The sequence below is a fragment of the Lissotriton vulgaris genome, chromosome 11 (genome assembly GCF_964263255.1).
Source record: "Lissotriton vulgaris chromosome 11, aLisVul1.2, whole genome shotgun sequence".
NCBI lineage: Eukaryota > Metazoa > Chordata > Amphibia > Caudata > Salamandridae > Lissotriton > Lissotriton vulgaris.
In genome coordinates this window covers 132538079-132563748 of record NC_141699.1, presented here as the reverse complement: position 1 = coordinate 132563748, position 25670 = coordinate 132538079, and the positions used below count along the sequence as shown (strand labels likewise).

The 25670-nt window shown below is 46.3% G+C and overlaps 1 protein-coding gene across 1 annotated transcript in view; it reads left to right on the top strand.

Annotated features, from left to right (window-relative positions):
• DNAH10 (dynein axonemal heavy chain 10) overlaps window positions 1-25670 on the top strand; it is a 1963751-nt gene that overhangs the window by 1558030 nt on the left and 380051 nt on the right. Inside the window, exon 61 of the mRNA XM_086942901.1 lies at window positions 19435-19656. Coding sequence (XP_086799027.1) covers window positions 19435-19656 — 222 coding nt within the window. The remainder of the gene's footprint in view (window positions 1-19434; window positions 19657-25670) is intronic.

Here is a 25670-nt window from a genome sequence, read left to right as displayed (position 1 = left end):
AATGGAGGTCTCTCCTCGCAGTAGTAGCAGAAGATGCCCTAGGAAGATCTAGGATGAAACGTGCAGCAGCATTCTGCACGATTTGCAGCCAATGTATAAGGCCCTTGTTGGACTCCATGTAGAGAGAGTTGCAGTAATCTAACCTGGAACCAACAAGGGCGACTGCAATCTGCTTACGTGCTTGAAGGGACAGATAGCTGCGAATTATATTGAGTGTTCTGATTACTCCCCAGCAGGTTGCAACCGTCCGATTCACCTGAAGGGACATCGATAGTGACGTATCAAACACCACACCCAGATTTCACCACACCCAGAGGTTGGACTTATTGGTGACAGAGAATCAGATGCTAACAGACTCCCAGTGTGTGTTTATAAGGGATGTGGGGACCATCGAACAATGTGTCAATCTACAACTCCTCATTGGCAGATACACCTTGGATAAAGAGGATCACATTCATTTATGCTTTGCCGATTTGAGCAGCGTGTTTAATTCGGTCAATCATGCTAAGCTGTAGCAGTTACTGAATAAGATGGGTGCACCCACTGAAATTGTTACCTTCCTTTCCCAGTTCTATGCAAAGTTAACAGCATGGGTATGATATGAGCTAAGGGGAGGAGTTGTATCACGTTTTAAAGTAAAAATTGTGATTCGCCAATGCTGCTTTCCTGTGCTGCTTCTAGTCTTGTATACATCAACAGGTTGGACGAATCCCTGCAAAAGATCAAGGCTGATGTCCCTAAGGTTGGTTACCATGTAACCCCTGTACTCCTGTATCCAGACAATGCAGTTCTGATTCCCAGTGGTCTCCAGCTTTTAATAAATAGATGGTTTCATGTTGTACAAGGAGGACAGTTATATAAACATTAACCTAAATAAACATTCACTATGCTTTATGGGAAAGAGAAGCCCAAAAAGAAAACCCACCACATTAAGGGAGAGGCAAAGTCCTAAGTCTAAAGTTTTACTTACTTGGGCATCTACTTCTCTAGCAGAGGACATTGAGGGCCACACCTGAAAGCAGTGAGACTAAAATGTATAAGATCTTTGGAGGCACTTTTCAGATTCACAAGTAAATATTGGGAAAAAGCCCATTAGGGACCTGTCGATTTTTTTTATAGAAGTAACTGTATGCCTAGTGTCAATGATGGGGCTTCTCTTTGGATTTTGAGTAATTGTCCCCTTTTACAAATACAGGGGAACCTGTTCCTAGACTATTAGCTGCGCCACAATCAATCTCTACTTGGATAGTCCACAATGAAGTAACGGTTCCCTTTTTAGAGTATGGCCTGCAGATTAGTCCGATCATCTTATGGCACTGCATATAGAGCAAAGCTGACACTAAATGTACTGGAGAGGGGATTGTAGACCATGAGAATTGAGGCCACTGCCAGTGTGTTACAATTCAGTAAGAAAGATCTAAATAAATTCTCATTTGGATAAGGATGGCTGACAGGGAATCTAAGCCCTCTGTGTCCTAGTATCTTTCAGGCCTGGTGCAACAAAGCACAAGGAGCTATCTTTTATTGGTTTATAATATACGGCACAGATTATATCTCATTCGATTGAGATTGGGCATTCTACATTTCATGGTTACTTTCCCTAAGATGAGGGCCTGGTGCCAAAAGTTACCAAAGTGCTAATTTAATGGCAAGTCAAATCAATCCACTGTGCACTTTATGCTTTTTTGTTAACTTTATAGTGACCTAAGGAGCCAAATACTGTGACCAATGTTCATATGAGAAAGTCTCTTCTATTATAAAGATGCTTTTAAAATGATATGTTATCTTGACAATGTGGCTTTATATTATAGAGTATCTCTTTACAATGTCCACGCTATTCATAGGAGAAAACTGCTTATACACTTGGAGGCTCTTACTTATGAAGTTGTGCAATGAGGACTATTGACCTCCTAGCAACCTACTGCCACTGGTTGGTTATGAGTTAGGATTTTTTATTACTGTCAATTTAAATACCTGATGTGAAATTTCGCTAGGCCCTCGCCTCGCTCCCCCTTGACTTTTATATATTTATGTTGTTAAATGGCAACTTTTTGCACGATATCATTGTACTGTAACTTACAAAATACAATAAGATAGAGGTGTTTTCACGCCAAAATGATGACAACATATGCTATATAACTCGTATGCAATTGATTTTATTATATTTTTATTACTGGCTTTTCGATTATTATGAGTTTTTATTTTTTTGTTTCTTTTTACCAATATGTTTTGACCTAACTGTACAAGCTTATTCTGCTGTGACTCCTTTATGGATTTTTTTTATCCGAATACAGATTCATTTGATTTGATACATTTCTTAAAGGCATGTTGACTCATGAGGGAGACTCAAAACTCTCTAATGTTTAGGTAACTAAGACAATCCTCAAAGTAGCGATGGTGGGGTTGTTTAGGGCTACCAGTTTGAATCTCATCCCACAATAGGGCCTCTAGAAATCCTCTCTTACAGAGTCTGACTTTATGGCAGAGATTTAAGAAAGTTCCTGCTCTAACCAACCGCTGACCGAGGAGGCCCAATTCCAGCCAATCCGAGCAGCTGAGGAACATATTGGCAGGCGAAGGACAAGCTTCAATATCTTGTTGACAAGTTTATTCAAGAGATTGGCATCCCTCCCCAGTAAATATTCACTATTGTAGGGCTAAGATGGAATTATTTTTAACCTCATTACTTTCAGGAGAGGGAGAAGACTTGCCCACCACAGCAAACTTGATAGTTTTGAAAAGGCCATCTAGAGCTTTGATTTCAACTTCCGTCATTTGCCGGATAAAAGTGCACCATGCGTGAGTGATGACCCACAAGTATTATTATGGCTGTTCCTTTGTGATATTGTTTTCATTAAAGTGCTAGCAGCCCCAAGTGCTGGGTTTCCTGCCCAATTTACGATTTTAGTTTTCCTTAAATTGACCTGCAAGTTGGAAATTCTATAGGAGTGCAGTGCGTTTAGCAAACGTTGCAGCCCAACTCTTGTATAGCTAAACAGGGCTAGATCATCTGTATAAAGTAAATTGCCAATGTGTTTGCCTCCTTTTTGAGGGGATTGGCTTTGCATCATATCGAGGGTGCTGGACAAGTAGTAGATGAACAGGTTAAAGAGAAGAGGAGCTAACACGCACCCCTGTTTTACCCCCCCCCCCCCCCCCCCCCCCCACCCTCATGAGGATGCAATTTTCTGGATACACAGGATCCATCACCCAGTTTGGTGTGGATGCATGTGTTATTGTGCAATTGAATGATAGCCTCCAATAGTTTTGGAGGGATTTCCCGATTCTTTAACTTTTTCTAGAGTACCCCCTTGGAACTCAATCAAACACTGCCTTCAAATCAATGAAGCAGCAGTGCAATGAAGTTTGCAAACCGATTGCCTTTTCAGATAGCATGGCTATGGCTAACACTTTTCTCAAGGTGCCAGATCTTTCAATAAACCCAGTTTGGTTCTTTGGAATTAGCCCCCTCGACTCCACCCTTTGCTGTGGATCTTTCAGCAGGAGACTGGCAAAGAAGTTTGCTTCATTGTCTAGAAGTGCTATCAATCTATAATTGCTGGAATCAGATTTGGAGCCTCCTTTGTAAATAGGTAGAATACTGGCCCCATGCCAAGACCCCAGAATTATCAAGCTCCTCATGCAATAGTTAAAGAGCTTACCGGCCCAAAAAGGAATATCCGGTTTAAAAAACAGCGTAGGAGAGGCTCTTGGGCCTAGTGTTCTTGTCTGATTTGGCCTTAATCAGAACCTGTTGCAACCCGGCTAGTCAGCGATAGTAAGTCTGTAATGGAGGAGTCCGAACACTTGTGATCTCAAAGTGGCAGTGAGAGTAACCTCGTTTGGGCTAGTGTGGTAAGGCTCACCCACTTGCTGGGAGACTTAGCAGTTCTTGCAGTCGGAAACACTAAACTTGAAATGCCTAGAAGGAAAGATAACATTCTAATTCAGAGATGTTTGCACAACCAGATCTGCCGGACCCATTCACTTGTCGGTTTACCAGGGCCCAGAATTTCCTTGATTTGTTTTTTTTTACTTTCACATTAAAGAATTGCCCGAAGTGGTCAGCTCATCTTGCTTTCTCTGCCTAGACAGCTTTCTTATATTAGTTATGTGCCTGTTTTAGTGCCATTGCTAACATGTTATTGCCAGGGTTTTTGCGAACTGCACTCAAGGTGAACTTCTGTTTTTTCTTAAAGCTTAGAAGCATAGCCTTGGAGGGGGAGGGGAGACTTGGTGTAGTTCTTATGTGAAGCAATTGCATAAGTTGTGTGTGGGAATTTCATAAGGAGACATGGTGAGGACCACTCATGCTGTCAAGGAGATGTTTCTGATGGCGGCCCTTCCGGTAACCGTTATGCCTTTGGCCATGCTTTTGCCGCAGGTGTCATCTTTCCATTTGAGTCGCCTAAGGTTGATGTTGTAAATTCCTTTACTGGTGGACAGGCCAAGGTATGATAGGCCAAGCTGGTGTTAATTCTCAAGACATGAGGTCATGGTCATACTTGCAGTGAGGGGTTATGCAATAGCTTTCCACTAAGGTAAACGTTTCCACATTGCATATGGAATAATAGAGATAAGACTGATTTTCCCTCGGAAAGTATCCAGTTAGGTGCAGAAGCCTTCCATTAAGAACTTTAAAACCCAAATTACTAAGCTGCAAGACTACAAGTTCCACCAGCAGACTTCGTGGATATCCTTTTTGTGTAATGTGTTCTGTGATGTTCCAAGTGCCCTCAGCCATGGTCTCTGGTGTTTCCTTGTGGAGATCTTGAAAGACGTTTTCATGAAAGTCTCCTAGTAACATAAGATGTACGATGGTCCCTGGTCAGGTCAGAAAGAGCCGATAAAAGCTGGTTTAATTGGGGCCTTTTTTCACCTGGAGCTTGCGTTTATGTAAATGTTGACTAGCATTTTTAAGCAAGCAGTGTGGTCTCCATTTGTGGAGGTTGATTACTTGTAACCAATTCTCCTGTGTGGTTAGAGATTAAATTGTTGCCCGAAGCTTTGCGGACATATATGACAGGCCACCTTTTGGTCTGCCCTTTTTATGTTCTTTGGAAACTGGTTTACTGTACTCATTGAAGCCGGTGATGGGATGGCTATTCACAGACCATGTTTCTTGAAGGGCGATGATTTCAAAATCGCTCAAAAAAACTGGAAGGTATGTGAACTGCTGCTTCTGGACAAGGCCACTGATGTTCCAGGAGCATAAGGAGAGGGATGAAGTATCAGTGGCGCATAGAGGTAGTATTTCCTTAATTGAATCGGAATACCTTCGGGTTAGTGATGAAGGCAACCAGTTCCTCTCGTCCCCAGCTGGATCTTGTGTCACCCTCTCTCATTCGCTGGAGACAGTGATGGTATTGCCCAAGGAATTTTTTAAGACAGAGTGGGTCTCTTTCCTGGGCACAACTAGGGCTGTCTGATGTTTTGTGAGGACCGCAGGATAGCCAATTCCCTTAAAGTCACTAAGCCTAATGCTCCAGGAATTGACTGACTCTTCTCTAGGTAAGATCTTTTGCGTGTGTGCTGCACAGGCAAAGGTCACCAGCATAGATTTAGAAATGTGGGTTTCCCATGGGGCCAGGAACTCGATTGAGATAATGTCTTGTAATTCCAGAAAATTTGGCTCTGGGATAACCTTCTTTAGCCCTAGGGTACTTTTCCTATTAAGGATATCATGGGGTTCATGCATGTGATATTCCGGGATGAACAACAATTTGGCACTGGAGTGTTGTGGGTCTGCTTGCTTGGAGGATCCTTGGCTTCTGGTAGGACCAGGAGGGTCTTGAGTGTGGTTTAGAATGTTAGGACCGCCCAAGTTTATTTTACCAGCCAGCCACACTGTGAGGACTCAGTGTTTACACCCTTCTTGGGCAGGGAGTTCAAGTCATTTTGGTCTCTTACGATTGTGACCCTGATATTTTCTTTGTTAACCTGAGTACAGGGCCCAGAGGGGTCAACAGAGCAACCTGGGTTCAGCACAGCTTCAAACTCCCAAGAGTCTTGGACAACCCTCCTCTATGGCTGGCTCTTCCTTGTGATGGCTTCCTCAGTGCTCAAGTTAGTTTGGCTCACAGAACTTTCATTAGTCTTGACACACTGGCACCTGGGTTTGGAGGAACATTTAGATCGGTATTCTCTGGGTTGGCACTTTGGTTTGATAGTTGGGCCATGTAGGAAAGTAGGTCTATGTTCCACAGATAGATTGATTACTTTCACTTCCTTCCTCAGTGGACACTAAGCTCTTTGTGCTCTTTTTAATAAACAATGGGTACTGGTTGTGTGTGGTTGAAACAGTATTTCTGCAGTTTTTGTTTCATAGCTTCCAGTGACATTTCCTTTCTCTCTTGCTTAAGGGTAGGAGAAGCTGAGTTGAGTTTGGACCTAAGGTTCTAGAAACAGACGGAGGCGGCATTGTTGCAATAGCAGCCAAATTGTTTTGAGGCGTTGCTTCTATATGCATGGAGCTGGGGCTAGTTGTCAAAAAGAGGGCTTATGAAGATTGAGTTTTAAGGGCTTAAGACGCTTGAGAACGTGTTGTCCTAGTCGGGATTGGGCGTTGTACGGAGTTGTTTTTATACCCTATTATCTCAGCTAAGATGGTGTCAAGGAAGGCTGGGAGTGATAACAAGATGTCGATAATGGGGGAACAACATCAAACTGCCTGGGCAAGATTAGTAGTAGATTGGGCCCACTCCACTCTGTGCTATTTGATTTTAAACCGCTTGACTCTACACCACGACACTCTACACCATGATATGCAATGCCACTCTACTCTACTGCACTTTACAACATTCTACTCCACTTGACGACACTCTACTCCAGTCTTCCACTCCACTCTATGACACTGTAGTCCACTCTATGCTACTCTTCTCCATTGTACAACACTATCCAACTCCCTCTACTGCACTCCATGCAACTTTACTCCACTCTTCCCTGCTTCACACTACTCCACTCCTCCACTTTAAGCCACTCTATGCCACTACATCCTACCGCATTCTACAACACTCAAACCACTCTGTGTGACTCCACTGTATAGCACTCTTCTCCACTATAAGCCACTCCACTCTACTCCACTCTTTGACACTCATTGCTACTCCATTGCTACTCCACTCTACGCTATACCACTCCATGCCACTGTATACCACTCCACTGACATTCTATGCCACAACACTCTGCATCTTGACATTCTACGCCCCTCAACTCTATGGCACTTGACTCTATGACTTGGCCCTCTATGCCATGACACTCTACGCCACAACACTATACTACAGTTTTTTACACTCTATGCTGCTCTACACCACTCCACGTCACTCTACACAACTATATGCTACTCCACTCTGTGCCAATCCACTGTGCGCCACTCTGCTGTATGTCATGCCACTCTACACCACACCACTCTATGCCATGACACTCTACAACAAGACACTCTTCGGCACTCACCTCTAGGCCATTTGAGACTATGGCACAACACTCTACAACTCGACACTCAACATCACTCGACTCTAACCCACAGCACTCTACGCCAAGACATTCTATGTCATGACACTTAATGTGACTACACTCTACTGCATTTTCCGACATTGTACTCCACTCGACGACACTCTGCACCCCTCCACTCTATGACACTGTTCTCCAGTCTATATTTCTTCACTCTACAACACTGAACTCCACTCTGTGCTACTCTACCACACTGCACTACACTCTATGCCACTCTACTGCACTGTACAACAATCTACCTTACTCCCTCTACAGCACTTCATGCGCTTTACCCCACTCTACTTTGTAACTCACAAATCCACTCCACTCCTCCACTCTACATCACCCCACTCTATTCCACTCAATGCTACTCCACTCTACCACACTCTACAACACTAAACTGCACTCCACTGTATAACACTTTACTCCACTTAATGCCACTCCACTCTGCTCCACTCTATGCCACTCTGTGTCACTGTAAGCCACTCCACTCTATGCCACTCCATGGTACGCCACTCTACTGATATCCTCTGTACTCTACGCCACTCTCCTCTTCTCTGCACTGCTCTACACTACTGCACTTTACCCCACTCTACTGTACCCTGCACCACTCTACTGCACTGTACGCCACTCTACTCTATGCCACTGCACTTTACACCACTCTAATCTGCACTACCCTACTCCACTGCACTTTACCACTCTGCGGCACACCACACCACTCTACTCAATGTCATTCAACTCTGTACCCCTTCACAAGAAATTACAAAGTTGCACCGAACTATTGAAATGTAAAAATCTATACATATGAAATAGTTAACATCACAATAAAGAACATTATATGAATAAATAAAAACTAAAGAAATTCAATGAAACTAACATAGGTTGGGGATAAGTTATAGTTAGGAAAACGTAATTATTTATTTGTATACAAAACCAACTTAGACTACACAAAGCTTAGAAATTCTAAATTTAGAGTTATATCTTAGTTATCATTTGCGCACCACCCAAAACTTAATATAACTTGTGCACCTGCATATACAGTGTTGTGAACTCACTAGTGTGAATGTCTAAGTATATCTATTTTACAAAAGTGTCTCTGAGCATCAAATTGGGGTGCATGAACTGTAGGAGTCAAGTGTATGCACACAGTCATGTAGCTAGGCACTTTGCCGCCTGTGGCGGTCCTTGCATGTGCCGCCCTGATAGGGCTTAAACCGTGTGGCACCTGTCACCATACCATGTTGGGTACCGACCCCCACCTTGTTTGCCTTTGGTGTCTCGAATGCGACTCAAAATCGTGCTCAGACTATTGTGCCAGGGCCCGAAGGCCTTGCGGGAGTGGGCTATGAAGCTCCTTGCGGAGCTCCGGCAGTCGACACCATCCAGCTATAGACTCCGCAGAGTTCCCAGTCCCAATCGAAGAATAGGAGGTCACAGGTTCGCTCCCTGAGCCCCAAGTCCTCTTCCTCCCACTAGAGGTCCTCGGGACACTCCGGGAAGAGGCACAAGAAAAAGAAGTCTAAGTGGACTTCATCTTTGCGTCGACTGCCATCCGTTGACGAACGAGGTAAGGAGCACTGATGCTCTAGTCACGGTTCTGCGTAGCCGGACCCAGGGTCGACTCCGCGCCTCCCTCCATTTCCAGGAGCCAGAGCGACCCCTGCTCAACTTAAACAGCTTTATGGGGCCATGAGCTGCTTATTTGAGTGGGCCTACCCCTCTGGTGAGCCTTCGGCCCTGTGGGGTGGGAGGGGCCAATCAAATTCTACATCGTTGGCAGTGGCCATGGCGATGGTTGGGCCTCGAGGATCCGATTCCGGATCCTGTACGGCGCTGGTCGAGCCAACGTGACCTTATCTGGCACCATACCCAAAGTCGATGCCTACAGAACAGCCAGTGCCTGCCGGCAGTTCAAGCCCCATCCTTATCCCCAACAACACAGAGTCGGATTTGCTTTGCTCGTCATTCAACGCCGATTCCGGTGCCAGTAGAGCCCAGGGGATCTTTGTTGTTGCATGAGCATTGTCTAGACGTGTCAGGCATGGGAGAGGACTGAGAAGGGTCTGTGGACCCTTTGAAGCACCAGGTTGCAGACCCTGCCTGAGGAACTTGGGGAGGCCAGTGGACTGGATACATCCCCAGATACTGGCATGCTCTCCGCCTACTGTGGCTGTGGAGGAGGGGACTTCTTGTGCCATGGTGGTAAGGAGGGCAACTGAGGTCCTTGGACTTGAGTTGCCCTCTGTGTAGGTCAGGACTAATCTCCTGACTGAAGTGCTTCAGCCTGGGGCTTCCACTTCTGAACCCTCATTGCCCTTCAATGAGGTACTTACTAATGTCCTACTGGTCCAAGCCAAGTACAGGGGCTCCTGTGAACAGGACAATTGCATGCCGCCTTTGCCCGGCTCCGGGTGACCCAAAGTTCCACAGCCAGTGCCCCACCCCTGAAAGCTTGGTGGTGCAGGCTTCTACCTACCAGGGTACCTTCCCTTCCGCACCTCCAGATAGGGTATCCAAGAGATTGGAATCACTTGGGAAGAAGATGTTTTACCACATGCTTATTAGGCCGTTTCTCCCATTACCTTTGGGAGATGGTTACGCAAGTGCACTTGACACAACTGATTCGCTGGACAGAGCGGTTTCATAGATGGTGGCCTTACAGTGCCACTCCTGGCTTAGAACATCAGGCTTCTTGTGGATGTCCAGGCTAATTTAATGGGCATTCCCTTTGATGGTTCTTGTCTGTTTGGTGAGATTTGGCCATGGAACTGTTTAAGGATTCTTGTGCTATGGCTATATCCTTGGGCCTTTCTACAACACCTCGTGGCCAGTCTAGCTTTCTCCCCTTTCGTGGCACTGGAAGGGGGTTCCAGCCGCATCAGCCCTATCCCACCACCATTCTGCGCAAACTTCCCAATTTGTGAGGAGACGGGGACACGGCCCATTCCGCCCTACGAATGGAGGCCAGAAGTGGTCAGCCACCCTGCCCTCAGCAGCCGCAACCTCCAAGCACTCCTAGTCTGACTCTGGAAGACCACACCACTCCTGTGAGAGGGAGTATCCATCATCATCTCGCCCACTGGCGGTCCATAACATCGGACAAGTGGGTCTTGCAGATCATTCAGGTGGGCTATTCTCTGCCTTTCCTTTCTTTTCCTCCTCCAATCCCGCCAAATCGAGAATGGCTGGCGGAGAATCAATAAAAATTGCTCCAAGAGGGAGTTACAGCTCTCCTGGCTAAGGAAGCAATATAGAGGTACCCGGTTTCAGAAGTAGACAGTGGCTGTTATTCCAGCTGCTTTCTGATTCTGAAGAAGAACAAGGGGTTACAGTCCATTGTAGATCTTTTGACCATCAATCTCTTTTTCAATGAGAAGTTCAAGATGCTTACTTTAGCTCAGGTCTCGTCTGTCCTAGACAAAGAAGACTGGATCATAGCGGTCGACCGGCAGGATGCTTATTTTCACATTCTCATCCTTCCGGGCCACAAGTGTTAACTGCGGTTCAAGGTAGGCCACAAGCACTTTCAGTTTACCGTGCTCACCTTTGGCCTTACCAGTGCCCCTCAGGTGTTCACCAAGGTGATGGCGGTGGTCGCAGGTCATATGCACAGGTTAGGGGTTTCAGTCTTTCCCTACCTCGACAACTGGCTGTTGAAGGTGTTGTATCCCCATGCTATCATCTCCCACCTCCAAAGTACGGCTGACCTCCTGCATTAGCTGGGGTATAAACGTGCCTAAGTCACACCTGACTCCTTCTCAGTCACTCCCTGCCATTGAAGCTGTTCTGGAAAGTTTTGGGCCTATCCTCCCGAGCAGCGAGTCCAGGATATTCAGGTTATGATTCGGATGTTTCAGCCTCTATCCTGTATTTCGGTGAGACGGTGTCTAAGGCTGTTGGGCCTCATGGCCTCCTGCATCCTGTTGGTAAAGCATGCCAGGTGGCATATGCCGGCTCTGCAGTGGGACCTGAAGTTCTAGTGGGCACAGCATCGAGGAAATATCACCTGCACGGTCCACATTTCAAAGGAACTGCAAGAGTTCTGCAGTGTTGGTTGATGGATCGCGATTGGGTCAAAGGCAGAACCTTCTCCCTTCCCTAACCAGATCACACAGTGGTTACAGAGGCATCACTTCTGGTATGGGTGGGCCATCTGGGGGAGGTGGAGATCAGGGGTCACTGGTCTCCGGTTTACTCGGGGCTCCACATCAATTTGCTGGAGCTTCGGGTCATTCTGTTGGGATTGAAAGCCTTTCTTCTCTCTGTCAAGAGAAAGTTAGTGCAGGTGTTCACAGAGAACACCACCGCCATATGGTACTACAATAAACAGGCTGGCATGGGGTTATGGACCCTTTCTCAAGAGGCCCTGCATCTTTGGACATGGCTGGAACAGCAGGACATAACCCTGGTGGTTCAACACCTGGCAGGTTCTCTAGACCCCAGGGCGGACAAACTCAGGTGTTGATGCCTAGCGAATCACGAATGGTGTCTCCAATCAGAGATGGTGTGAGCTCTCTATCAACCGTGGGTAGAGCCTTGCTTGGGTCTTTTCATCTCTGAAAAGAACAGGCAATGTCAGCAGTTTTGCACGCTGGAGTTTCCAATGTGACTCGCTCTGCAATGCTTTTCGTCACAAGTGTAGCTTAGACCTGCTGTAGGCCTTTCGGTCCATACCACTTCTACCAAGAGTTCAGAAGAAGATCTAGAGCAACAAGGCCCAGGTCACTCCTGTGCCTCTGGACTGGGCAAGGAGAGTCTGGTATCCAGAGCTTCCTAAAATGAGCATTGATCCTATGTTCAAGCTTCCACTTCAGGATGATCTTCTGTAGGAGCAGCAGGCGAGGGTTTTCCACCTGAACCTGTCAACTCTTCGCCTCCATGTGTGGAGATGGAGCTGCAGCAGCTGATGGTTTTTGAACTTCCTCCTGAAGTATGCAATGGTATTTTGGTGTCCAGGAGGCCCTCCACTAAGACTGTGTACACCTGCTGTTGGCAAAAGTGTGTATCATATTGTACAGAAAGATCTATTGATCCTCTTTCTGCTTCTCTTTCTACTGTTTTTCTTTTTATTCTTACCCTTGCCCAGCAGGGCTTGGCGTTTTGTACTCTTAAGGGGTATATTTCTGCTCTATCTGCTTTTTTCCAGTTGCCAGACCAACCCTCTCTCTTTAAGTCTCCAATTATAAATAGGTTCTTGAAAGGGCTGGCTCACTTGTTTCTGCAAACACCCTTTGCCATGCCACAGTGGGACCTTAATTTGGTCCGCACTTTTCTTATATGGGCTCCCTTCGAGCTTTTGCACAACTGTCACATCTGGCTGCTTACCATCAAGACAGCCTTTCTGGTAGCAATACCATCTGCCCGGAGGGTGGGAGAGTAGCAGGCGTAATCATGTAAGCCCCCCTTCTAGATGACTTTTCCAGATAAAGTGGTGCTTCCTTCTTGCCAAAGGTGGGGACCCCATTGCATGTGGGTCAATCAATCATGCTGCCCACCTTCTTTGCTCCCCGCATCACTCAAAAGAAGAGCATCTCCACCGTCTGCATCCAAAAAGAGCATTGTCATTCTACCTTGACCGCACAAAAGAGTTCCAGGTGGATGACCAATTCTTTGTAGGGTACGTGGGATTTAAGAAAGGTCAGGCAGTGCAGAAAAGGACCATTTCTCACTGGGTCATTCTCTGCATAAAAGTCTGCTATGCTTTGGCTGAGAAGCAGCCCCCTGAGAGATTAAGAGCTCATTCCACCAGGGGAAAGCCTGCCACTACAGCCTTGGCACGGGGTGTCCCAGTCTTGGACATCTGCCAGGCAGCAACGTGAACATCTCTGCACACATTTGCCCAGCACTACTGCCTGGACAGTTTGGTCTGCAGGGATGGGCATTTTGCCTGTTCGGTCCTTGAGGACTTTCTTGTTTGAGGAATTTGTCCGCAGCCCACTGCCGGGAGGGTATGGCTTAGGTATCTCTTCTAAGGTAAGGAATCTGCCGCTAGAAGTCTCTATCAGATGAGCAAGTGGTGAGGTAGGTGTGCTTATTGGCTTATTGGCTTATTGGTTCTTTCCAAAACCACCAGGCAGGCAGAAGCAGAAACCTACCATGAAACAGGTCTTTAACCATTCTGCATCTAGAGGGACTGTGTCACAATCCATGTCAGAAGCCAATATAATAGTCATTCCAAAGGAGGGTAAAGACCATCTGTCACTAAAAAACTACAGACCTTTTTCCCTTATTAATGTGGACTGCAAAATATACGCTAAGATTTTGGCAGTCAGACTCAACTCTGCTCTCCCCAAACTAATAAGCAACTCCCAGGTGGGATTCCTACGCACTCGTATGTCTAGCGACATTACCCGACTTCTTTGCCACATATTGGAGCATACGGCCACTAAATCAGAACCGGTAGTAGCTATTACCCTAGATGCTGAGAAGGCCTTTGATAGGATTTCCTCGGCCTTCCTGGAGTGCTGCATGCAATTGTTCAACTTTGGGGAGGGATACATACAGATGGTGATGGCCCTGTATGGGGGGAGCCAACAACCCGTATTGCCGTTATTGGGTCACTCTCTGAACCCTTTAGACTGCAACAAGGTACAAGACAGGGATGCCCACTGTCCCCCTCTCTATTCTTACTGGCACTGGAACCCCTTATCCAGGACATCAAGCTCAACACGAACATAAACGGGGTCGAAATTAATGGCGTTGAAATAAAACTAGCCGCCCTTCGGATGACATAGTCATAGTACAGCCAAAGGCTCAATCGAGGCCCTGATGGATACGAAAGTAGAATACTCAAGGTTCTGAGGGTATAAGCTAAACAATAACAAATCAGAATGCAAACTTCTAAATATTCATTGCAAGATATCCGGAAGGGGGAGGAGAAGGGGGGGGGGGGGGGGGTCGGGCCTATCCTGGCAAACAGGGTTTATCAATTATCTAGGTATACATTTTGGGAGCTACCTAATTGACACACTACATCACAATGAGAAACTACTTCTAGAAAAGATTAAGAAACTTCTGGACTCCTGGTCTCCGAAATTCAAAATGTGGTGGGGCAGAATTGACACTATCAAAATGATGATCACTCCAATGATTAACTACCTGATCAGTATGCTCCCGCTCCTCCTCACAGATGATTTCAACCGCAAAGTGGACATCTTGATCTCTAAATTCCTCTGGCGAGGGAAGAAAGCACGTATGAGCAAAAAATTAAGACTAGAGAAATACCAAGGAGGGGTAAACCTAGCAGACTTCAGAATATTCCAGGTAGCTTTTCTGGCAAAACAAGGTTTATACTGGATATCACCCCCTACTGACTACACACTGGATTAGCTTCAGGTAGAGAGAGCCATCCTGAACAATCTGAGCCCACTGCCTCTACTCACAGCAAATAGATACCACCACACCTCCAAGTCTATCTTTAAAAACACAAAAATTGCGCTACTAAAGGTAGATAAGAAGCTGGAGAATAGCATCAAAGGCTCTAAAATGGAATCACTCTGGACCAGTAGTAAGATTCTGTACAAGGGGAAAAGCCTAGCCTTCGATACATGGATTGAGAAAGGTATCCCCTTACCAGCTAGAAAACGGAACATACCCCATTGCATTCACAGATCTCAAATCAAGGCATAACCTAACTGACATTGAACGCTATAAATTTTTAAAAATCAGATCAACCTTGACTAAAACCAAATTATCCGCCGCACAACCATCAATCTCCCGATATGTGTCAAACATTAATAAATTAGGGCACCAGGTCTCGCACCTCTACAAACTCCTCAGTCCAAAATCCTCTAAACTTAACGACAAGACAACTGCCTATTGGGATAGTCAGACTAAAACCACATTTAACTAACAAGAATGGGCCACACTATGGTCCTCAGCCTCACACAATAAGATCTCCCCAGTGCTCTCACAAACAAAATGTTGGCTGCTCCACAAGGCTATTTGGACACATGCATGTTTATTGTCATTAGGTCTCAGGGAAGATGCAACAAGGAAAAGGCACACCTTATCTTTCAATGCCTAATACTCACACCATTCTGGGAAAAAATCTTCGGCTTTACAAATAGAATGTTGGGCTGTACGCTCACAAAATAATTTCCTCCCATTTCACTGCATTTATGAACACAGAATTGAGATCAGATCACGATAAGGACCTACTAGATCTGCTACTAACTTCAGCAGTGAAAATGGTCCTAGCCAATTGGAAAGACACAAGTAAGACTTCTTACAAAGGCTGGTTCAACTGAATCAGGCATCTTAGAGGAGCGAACAACATTGCACTATGGAACTCACCCCGGAGACCGGCCTCCAGAGGGATGTGGAAATCACTTGACACGTACCTAGACTCTTATGAACCTCCATGAAAACGAGTCATGTCGGCGAAAAACATCCTGGTTCCCCTTATGTACGGACAAGTGTTAACCGGGCGCATCCAATATTGGCCCCTTGGGCCTTGCATGTTGGCCAACATGTGTTCTAATCTCTTCACAGTATGTTAGATGTATGACAGATAAACAAAAGATTAACAAGATATGTATCTCTCATAGCCTGTCCCCTCTCTCTTTTTTCACCCCTTTCTTTCCTGCCTTTTTCTGTAAGCCTTTCTCTAATTGTCAGTAAATAACGTCATGTGGGGTTAGCTAAACAAACGTGCCTTACTGTCTCAGGACACTGTTGTATAAACTGCGACTGGCTAACCTTGTAACAGAATTGCCAATTTGTCCTTGTATAAAAATAAATAAAAACACTTTGAAAAAAAAAAAAAGATGAACAAGTTACTTACCTTGGGTAACTCATTATCTGGTAGAGAAAATATCTAGCTGCAGATTCCTTACAGACCCACCCGTGACTTCGCACTCTGCTGTTTATTCATGAGGGCTAGGGTTATTCCCTTTCTCAGGGCCCTAATTTTGGCACACACTTTCGTCAGTCTCTTCATGGCTCTGCGCCTCTGGCATGGAAAAGAGAAAAGTACTGATGACCGCGCACTTGGGTGGCACCTACATAGGTGACCACAATTTCATAACCGATGCGAACGACGCTGCCGCTGTCAGGCAGAGCCGAATGGAGCCAGACGATGGCATGCACAAGGGGTATTGCTGAAGCAAACGTTTCCGGATCCAGCCTGATGCCAGGGGAATTCTAAGGAATCTGCAGCTAGATATTGTCTATACCAGGTAATGCGATACCGAAGATAAGTAACTTGTTCTACATTAATTTTACACTCTATCTACAAGCATTCAAAGTCTGCATTTCCTGAGACTCAGGGGATGTTCAGATGGCAAACATCAAGATACAGAATTTTTTCTGGCACAAAATCCTTTAAACAGGGAAACCTGAGTGCATTAGGTTCCCTATGTAGCTCCAGGTGGGATCTCCAGAGTAACCATGCTCTAATTCATGTAGTGCTATGTGAGTATTCACACACTGTGGTCTAGCTTTCTGCAATACTCAGTCTTTTGACTTTGGCAGCAGAACACATTTTTTCTCTTCATTGGAGATTCTTCTTTCATGTTATTTTCAGGTTTTGGGGTGGTATTAGCTCTGTATAAACCACCTTCACTGGACATTTATGTTCAGACTGACCTTACATCCATAACACCATATTCTGTGGGGGGCCTCATTGGCTTGTTTGCTGACTCAGGATCCAAATTAACCTGGAATCCAAAAATATGGCTTCTCTTGAGGTTCCCATTAGGGAGGATCTTTACTAGCGAAATCTTCTCTTTAGTACAGTACTTTTTGGGATCTTGAGATCCAGTCTTGGTTTTTAATGCCCGGCTGCCTTGTAGGCGCCTATCAAGGCCCTATATTGAAATTTAACCATAGTGACCTTACTATGATTATGATATCCTTATACAGGCCCTACATCATAGCTGCCAACTTGTGTCTTCAAGTGGTCCAAGTCCTTATTGTATCCTGGCCCTTGGGGCCCACAAAAGCATTTACAGAGCCGTATACAGGGTTTCAACTATGAGACACCTAGGATTTGTGTTTTATCGTTCATTATGGGATGTGAAACTGCAGGCTTTCATATTGTTCATACCCAACTGACAGCAATGTACATTTATGCACCAGGATTTAAGAACTAGGAGGAGACCTGATTCAAAATGACATATATAAATGAAGGGCAACTGTGTGTCATTACTTACACACTGGACGAGGGTGTTGATGGCTCTTATTGGTTGATTAGATACCTCTAGAAGCAATATATTTTGTAGACCTTTCCTAAACTGCAGGAGCAATGGGTAAAATCTGAAATATATAGGATGTTGTTCTATATTCTGGGCATGTCAGTGATAAAGACATATTTATGTTTTTGCTCTTTTCTCCACTCTGAAAATGTCTTGGCTTCTCAGAATGCCCCAACCACCACAAAAGTTCAGTTTTTTTCCCTAGAGATAGTCTGTTACTGGTGCTACAGATTTTGGAGATGATGTGGCTTGAAGTGGCAATGATTGTAATAGTTGAAATCCTTAAGTCCTTTCAAGGGGTTGGCAGCATAGTTGAAATTGCTCTTCATTGCTGAATCTGATTTGCCTGTGAGCAGGGGTTTGCTTGCACCAAATTGACGAGGAACAATGTTTGCCCAGTAGTTCTGAAATTTGCTTTGATGAGGTAGGAATGACACAAGAGAAGTTTTCTTTTCAGTGTGAATTTTGAACATTAGATCAAAGCCAATGTCCTACCTCCGAATGTTGTGCTTGGTCTGAACCGAGGGGTTAATCTAATACGTTGCATATTATTGACTGAAGCCTGTTTTGTCAAGAACCAATATTAAGCCAGGCTACAGTCACTGCCTATGAACAGATTCCAACTGGGTAATCTCCATCCCTCTTTTTGTATTCGTCTTTTAAAAACAAGTATTTCCAGGGCCGGAAATGACAGAAAATATGGCTTTGAGACTTTTTGTCTTCTGGCAAGTTTGGTTAAGTTCTGCTATACTTCCTTAAAAAACTGCAAGAGATGTCCTTTACCTATCTTTTGATGTCAAGAAATTGTTAGATCCTTCCATGGACATCATTTTAAGTAGCTTCTACAAAGCACCATTATGGCAGATGTCAGGAGGTAGGTCCCATCCCCCTCCAGCTTCAAGTAGTTTTTCAGGGCCTCTTCTCACTATTGGGTTTATTGGTTTAATAGTTACTTTCTCAGAAAGGCAAACTAAGTGACAGAGCTCATCAGGCTTCAGGACTGATGCTTCTGGGTGGAGCAACGGTGCTACTCCTTTTCTTGGATTGATAGGCAGCACCAAGCAGAGAAAGGGCTCAGATACCAAAGCCATAGCAAATGCCTGTTTCGGAGATCCCTTGGTGGCCATTCAGTCCTTATGCCTCAACAGAACCGATGCACCCCTCCACTGTCATTCTTCTTTAATTAAGCAACTTGAACTACCTCATGCTGGCAACACACAGCCAGCAAAGGATTTAGCCCTATAAATTGCTGTTTTATCAATCAGCCAGTTGGTCAGGATGTGCAAGATGGCTAGAAGAAATATCTTTAGAGAAGCATTTGCTATTGGAGTGATGTGGAAGGAAGGGTAGACAGTACAGCCAATGAAGGCATTTTTCATGTATGTATCTATATGCAATGCCAAGAGGAGGATGATACTAACCTGAACATCTAGGATGTGAAAAGTAAGTTTTAAGGATAGAATGAATAAACTGGACTTCAGCGTTGGTCAAACTTCATTGATATTATTCCAGTTCTCTTCTCTATCAGAAGTTCAACTATTTTGTAACCTTACAGCATCAATGTTCTAGCATTACTAAGTTTGTGACTAATATTTCCTTGACATGGTCCACTTGTCCCCAACCTCATCACAGCCTTCTGCTGATTCAACTAAAGTGTAGTGAAAGCTGTGTACTGGAAATGCTTTTCTGTTGCAAATATATTTTTTTAATGCTTTTTTATTTATGAACCAAATGTGTTTTGTATCTCAATTAGGTGGACCAATGATCTAGAAGAGTTGAAGGTAAAACGAGTAAAGCTCTTGGGAGATTGCCTGCTCTGTGCTTCTTTTCTTAGTTACGAAGGTGCCTTCAATTGGGAGTTTCGTAAAGAAATGATATATGATGAATGGCAACAGGGTGTTCTTAGTCGGGAAATTCCTCTCAGCCAGCCCTTCAGACTTGAGCAGCTTCTTACTGATGACGTTGAAATTAGCAGGTAAATCAACTTGTCTCACCTAGTATTGAGGCTGTGAATGTGACCTACCTTCTAATTAGCCATTAGTTTTATCTTTTTAAATTATGGTATGGGGAAATAGGACATAGATGTGAACAAATTTAGATTTCTCCTAGTTTGGCTAACCAATATGATTTGTAATTGAAAACCGAAGTATGAGTCTTGTCTAAAACTGAAAACATTTTATTTGACATGATTTCACTAGTTCTTACGCTGCATAGCGTTTCTACTAATGCATGATATAACCTCTATAATACTAACACCTCTCAATTAATACTTGCCTCAATCTCCCTTGCCTTAAGAAAACCATCCCAATTCAGTCATTTTCTGAGTAACCATATTGCAAGGGGATTTGGAATGATGAGCTGCAGGAGGCTAGTGACCTTGATACTTCCCCTGAGATAGGGCTCCTTTCACCCTCTGGGCCAGCCACTGAAGAAAATGTGTTGTACTCATTGGTTAAGCGTAAAGAAGCCGAAGTGTCTGACCTCTAGCTTCCTACCTTGGAGGTCAAGACTAATGTGCTTACGGAGGTTCTTCAGCCGGGGCAAGCGTCACTGATATCGCCTTACCCTTTAACAAAACCACCACAGATACTTTGTTGGTGCATTGGCCAAACCTTGATCAGGGCTCCCAGTCAACTACCAGATTGTATGGCACCACGGCCTGGCCCCGGGCAACCTGGCATTCCTATCTCAGCACCCCTTTTGCTGATAGCTTGGTTGTGAAAGTGCTAGCTAGCAAAACTGTCCTCAACACGTTCCTGGCAACTCCTCCCAGTGGAGAGTCAAAATGAGAGGAAGCATTAGGGAAAAGGGTGTTCTTGTCCATCAGCTTGGTAATTTGATCTGTAAATGCCACTTGCCCGCAGGGGCGCTATTCCCAGGTACTTTGGGATTCGGTGCCACAAGTCCTCCCTGGCGTCCCTGAATATCTCCGACCTGCCCTCGCCCAGGCTATTCAGGATGGTTATGACGTGGGTATGTTGAGAATTTGTTGTGGCTTGGACACCATCGATCCATCAGACGACTCATTGGTACCAGTGTTTCCATTTTCACCATACTTGGCTGTGGTCCACCACTTTTTTCAGGCGACATCCAGTCATCCTTCATGGAAATGCCGTTGATGGGACTCGCCTGTTTGGGGATAAGGCAGACTCCACTCTTGAGCAGTTGAAGGATAGCAGGCCATGGCATGCTCCTTGGGCTCTACCACTGTTTCCATGGCTTTGGCAGAGCTACACATTCTACAAGTCAGTTCAACCTCCGTAAGGTGCCCAACAGAATCACAGTCAAGACCATGGTGCCCACGTTCAAGGTCACCTGACCATCCAGTCCACTATCTTCCTTGCTGCATCCCCACCTGCCAATCTCCCTTTTTGTGCCCTTAGTGGAGCACAGCCATCCAATGGGAGGCAGGATCCTATGTTTCTTCCCAGGTTACCAGGCTATTACATCAGAGAAGTAGTTCCTGCTGATTGTTCAACAAGGACATGCCCTACTCTTTATTCTCTTGCTGTCGCACCTTCCACCATCCTCCCAGTGACTGACAGAGGACCATCTCTCCATTTTGTGGCAGGAAGAGCAAACTGTTTTGGCAAAAGAGGCTATTGAGAGGGTGCCAGCATTAGAAGTGGGACATAGTTGTTATACCCACTCCTTTCTGCGGCCCTAGATGGTCAGAGACATTTGTTTTATTTTACACTTGCTCCCTCTTAACGACTTCTTCCAGAAGGTGAAATTCAAAATGCTCAGCCTAGCCTAGGTCTTTTCTCTTCTCGACCCTGGAGACTGGATGGTGGTACTGGACCTGCTGAATGCCTAATTCCTTATACCTGTCCTGCAGGCCCATCAGCGCTACCTGCGGTTCATGGAACAGGAGCATTTTTAGTTTGCTGTACAACCCTTTGGTCTCACCAACACCCCTCAGGTGTTCACAAAAGTGATGGCGGTCCTAGCAGCACACCTTCAGAGGTCAAGGCTGCCAGTATTCCCTTACCTCAGAGCCTGGCTGTTGAAGGCATTCTTGCCCCAGGCAGTAATCATCCACCCCTGCGGCGAACCTCCTGTCCTCTTTGGGTTTACTATCAATGTGACAAAGTCACACCTGACTCCCTCTCAGATGATCCCTTCATCAGAGCTATTCTGGACAATCTTCTGTCTTGTGCCTTTTCCCCAGGAAATAGTCTAGGACATTCAAGTCATGATCTCAATCTTTCAGCCTCAGTCCTGGATTTGAGTGAGGTTGACTCTGAGGCTGCTGGGACTTAAGGCCTCCTGCAACCTTCTTTAGCTGAGGGCCATCCGCTTGGTGTTAAATGCCTTCCTTGCAAATATCAAGGGAAAGCTGATTCAGTTGCTCACAGACACTGTGCCAGGTGGCACAGTGCCCTAGAAATGGCTGGACCGACAGGACTTTTTCCTGGTGGTGAACAACGTGGAAGGCTCTTTGAACGTCAGAGCAGATGAAGTCAGCTATCTGATAGAGACTTCTAGCTGCAGATTCCTTACCTTTGAATATCCCAGGCGTCAGGCTGGATCTGGAAACTTTTACTGATCAATACCCCCTTGCGCGCGACATCAGATGGCTCCATTCGGCTCCGCGTGACGTTGATAGCGTCAATAGCATCGGTAGCGTCGGTTATGGCGTCAAGGTGCCTACCTAGGCACCACCCAGGCGCGTGGACATCAGTTCTTTTCTTTCAATGCCAGGTAAGTGCTGATTCGGGATGAGCTACCCCTCTGCCGCCTTTTGGCAGGCTTTTTTCTCCTTTGTCAATATTTTTGAGGATTTCGTGTGCAAGGGATCTCGGGTAGGATGACCAGTTTTAAAGCGGGCAGGACTTGTTCCCGCTCGATGTCGGTTACCGATCCCACCGCGTATGTCTGTGGTGTCTTGAAGGCGACCACAATTCAAAGTCATGTTCAGACTGCCGGTCGATGGCTCTGAAGACCTTGAGGGAGCGGGCGTTGAAGTTGCTTGCTACCCGGCAGTCCACACCGTTGAGCGAGACTCTGAGGAGGTCACAATCCCGTTCGAAGAAGAGGAGGTTGTGGGATCCCTCACGGAGCCCTAAGTCCTCTTCCTCCTATTCAAGGGCATCTGGACACTCGGGGAAAAGGCACAAGAAGAAGAAGTCCAAGCGGACTTTGACTTCACCTTAACTAGCGTCCGTAGTCGAAAGAGGTAAGGAGCTCCGATGCTCTAGGCACGGTTCTGCGGAGCCGGAGCCAGAGTCAGAGTCGACTTCGCGCCTCTGACCATTTCCGGGAGCCTGAGTGACCACCGCTCAAATTAAGGATTTTTACGAAGCCATGCGCGGAAAATTTGAGCTGAACTACCCCGTTGGTGAGTCCTCTGGCCCCGCGGGGTCTGATGGGGCCCCATCGGGTTCGACGCTGTCTGCTTCCACCACGGTGCCGGTGAAGCTTTAGGGATCCGAACTCGGATCCGGTTTGATACTGGTCGTAACAACACGGCCTTCCCCGGTGTCGAACCCGTAGTCGGTGCCAGTGGCGTTGCCGGCGGATGACTGTGGCGCAAGTCCCATCCTCATCCCGACAATACCAAGCTGGAACGGCGTTGTACAATGCCCATTCCAATGTTGGCAGAACCCAGGGGTTCTATGTTGTCGCCTGAGCACTTTGTGGAAGTACTAGGCTCAGGAGAGGAATGGAAGGAGTCTGGAGACCCTCTAGAAAACCAGGATGTCTCTGAGGAGACAATGGACTGGTATGGGGAACTTGGGGAAGCCAGTGGTCTGGATACTTCTCCAGACACTGGCATGCACTCTCCACCTACAGTAGCTTTGGAGGAGAGGGCATCCTAGGCTATGGTGGTTAAGAGGGCAGCTGAGGTCCTTAGACTGGAACTGCTCTCAGTGCAGGTCAGTACTAATCTCTAACCGAAGTGCTTCAACCTGGGGCTTCCACCTCTGAACCCCTTTTGCCCTTTAATGAGGCACTTACACACGTCCTACTAGGAACTTGGTCCAAGCCTAGCACAGGGGCTCCTGTGAACAGGAAGATAGCACGCTCCCATTGCCCAGCACCAGGCGACCCAAAGTTCCTTAGCCAATACCCCACCCCAGAAAGTTTGGTGGTGCAGGCCTCTACTTCCCTGGGCACATTCCCTTCCGCCCCTCTGGACAGGGAATCCAAGAGACTGGAATCATTTTGGAAGAAGATGTTTTCTTCCTCGAGTCTGGCATTGCGGTCGGTGAATACTGCATGCTTATTGGGGCGTTTCTCTCTTTTGGGAGACGGTTGCACAGGTGCTGCCACAGGTCCCAGAGGAGGCCCGGGCTGTGCTCTCCAGGCTGTCAAGGACAGGAGAGATGCTGTAAATTCACCATACGGTGTGGGTTGGATACAACCGATTTGCTGGGTAGGACTTTTTAAGCGACAGTCGCCTTGAGGCGCCACGCCTGGCTACGTACAACTGGCTTTTCGGGGGATGTCCAAGCCAATTTGATGGACTTGCCCTTTGATGGAACCCGCCTTTTTGGGGAAAAGGCAGACTCAGCCCTGGTCAGGTTCAAGGACTCTTGAGCTACAGCCAGATGCTTGGGCCTCTCCTCCACTCCTCGTGGCAACGGAAGGGGTTTCCAGCCGCGTCAACCCTATGCTAGCCATGTTCTGCACAGACTGCCCAAGCTGTGCGTGGATGTGGTACATTCCGTCCTTGGTTGGAGGCCAGAAGTCGTCTACCACACTGACCCCGGCAGCCGCAGCCTCCAAGCACTCCCAGGCTTATTCTGCAGGACCACACTACTCCAGTGGGTGGGAGAATTTGTCATCATCTCCCCTGCTGGAGATCTATTACAACAGACAAGTGGGTCTTGCAGATCGTCCAGGAAGGCTGTTCTCTTCCTTTCTTTTCTTCTCCTCCTACTATTCTGCTGAGTCAGGAATGGCTAGCGGAGGATCGCTGCTCCAAGAGTAAGTTACAGCTCGTTTAGTCAAAGGAGCTATGGAAAGGGTTCCAGTTTCAGAAGTAGGCAGTGGCTGTTATTTCTGCTACTTTCTGATTCCGAAGAAGAACACGGGACTTCGGCCCATTTTGGATCTTCGGACCATCAATCTCTTCCTCAAAAAAGAGAAATTCAAAATGCTCACATTGGCTCAGTTCTTGTCTGACTTAGGCCAAGGAGACTGGATGGTGGCGTTGGACCTGCAGGATGCGTATTTTCATATTCCCATCCTGCCGGGCAACAGTCATTACCTGCGGTTCAAGATAGGCCACAAGTATTTTCATTTTACCGTGCTCCCCTTCGGCCTTACCAGTGCCCCTTGGGTGTTAACCAAGGTGATGGCGGTGGTTGCAGCTCATCTGCGCAGGTGAGGGGTTTCAGTCTTCCCCTACCTTGACGACTGGCTGTTGAAGGCCCCAGGCTGTCGTCTCCCAACTTCAGACTACGGCAGGCCTACTGAATTTGCTAAGGTTCTCTAGAAACTTGCAGAAGTCACACCTCACTCCTTCTCAGATGCTCCCTTTCATCGGATCTATTCCGGACACAGTGCAATTTTGGGCTTATCCTCACAAGCAGCGAGTCCAGGATATTCAGGTTATGATTCGGATATTGCTGATGGATACATTGCCTGTGGATTCCTCGCCTTTTGAATTACCCCAGCGCCAGCATTCCACTGAAACATTTTTCTTAGCTCTCCTACGTCAACGAGGACGTCACAATGACACGGCTCTGCTCGCGACACCATCTGACGTCATCGGAGCCACAAATAGACCTCCTCGGCGTACTGACTTCAGTTCCCTTTTTTCCGCGCCGACGACGCGTAACGATTTTCTGGGACTCTCCATTATAATTACTTTAGTTACTTTCTTTCTGCTGTTTCCTTTGGAGTGGCAGTGTAATGGCGTTGAAGAAGTCAGGGTTTAAACCTTTTAGAGAATGTGGGTACCATATATCAATTACGTACCCCCATGAAGACTGTTAGTGGTGCCTCTCTTCGGACCACGACGTCAATGGTTGTACCAAC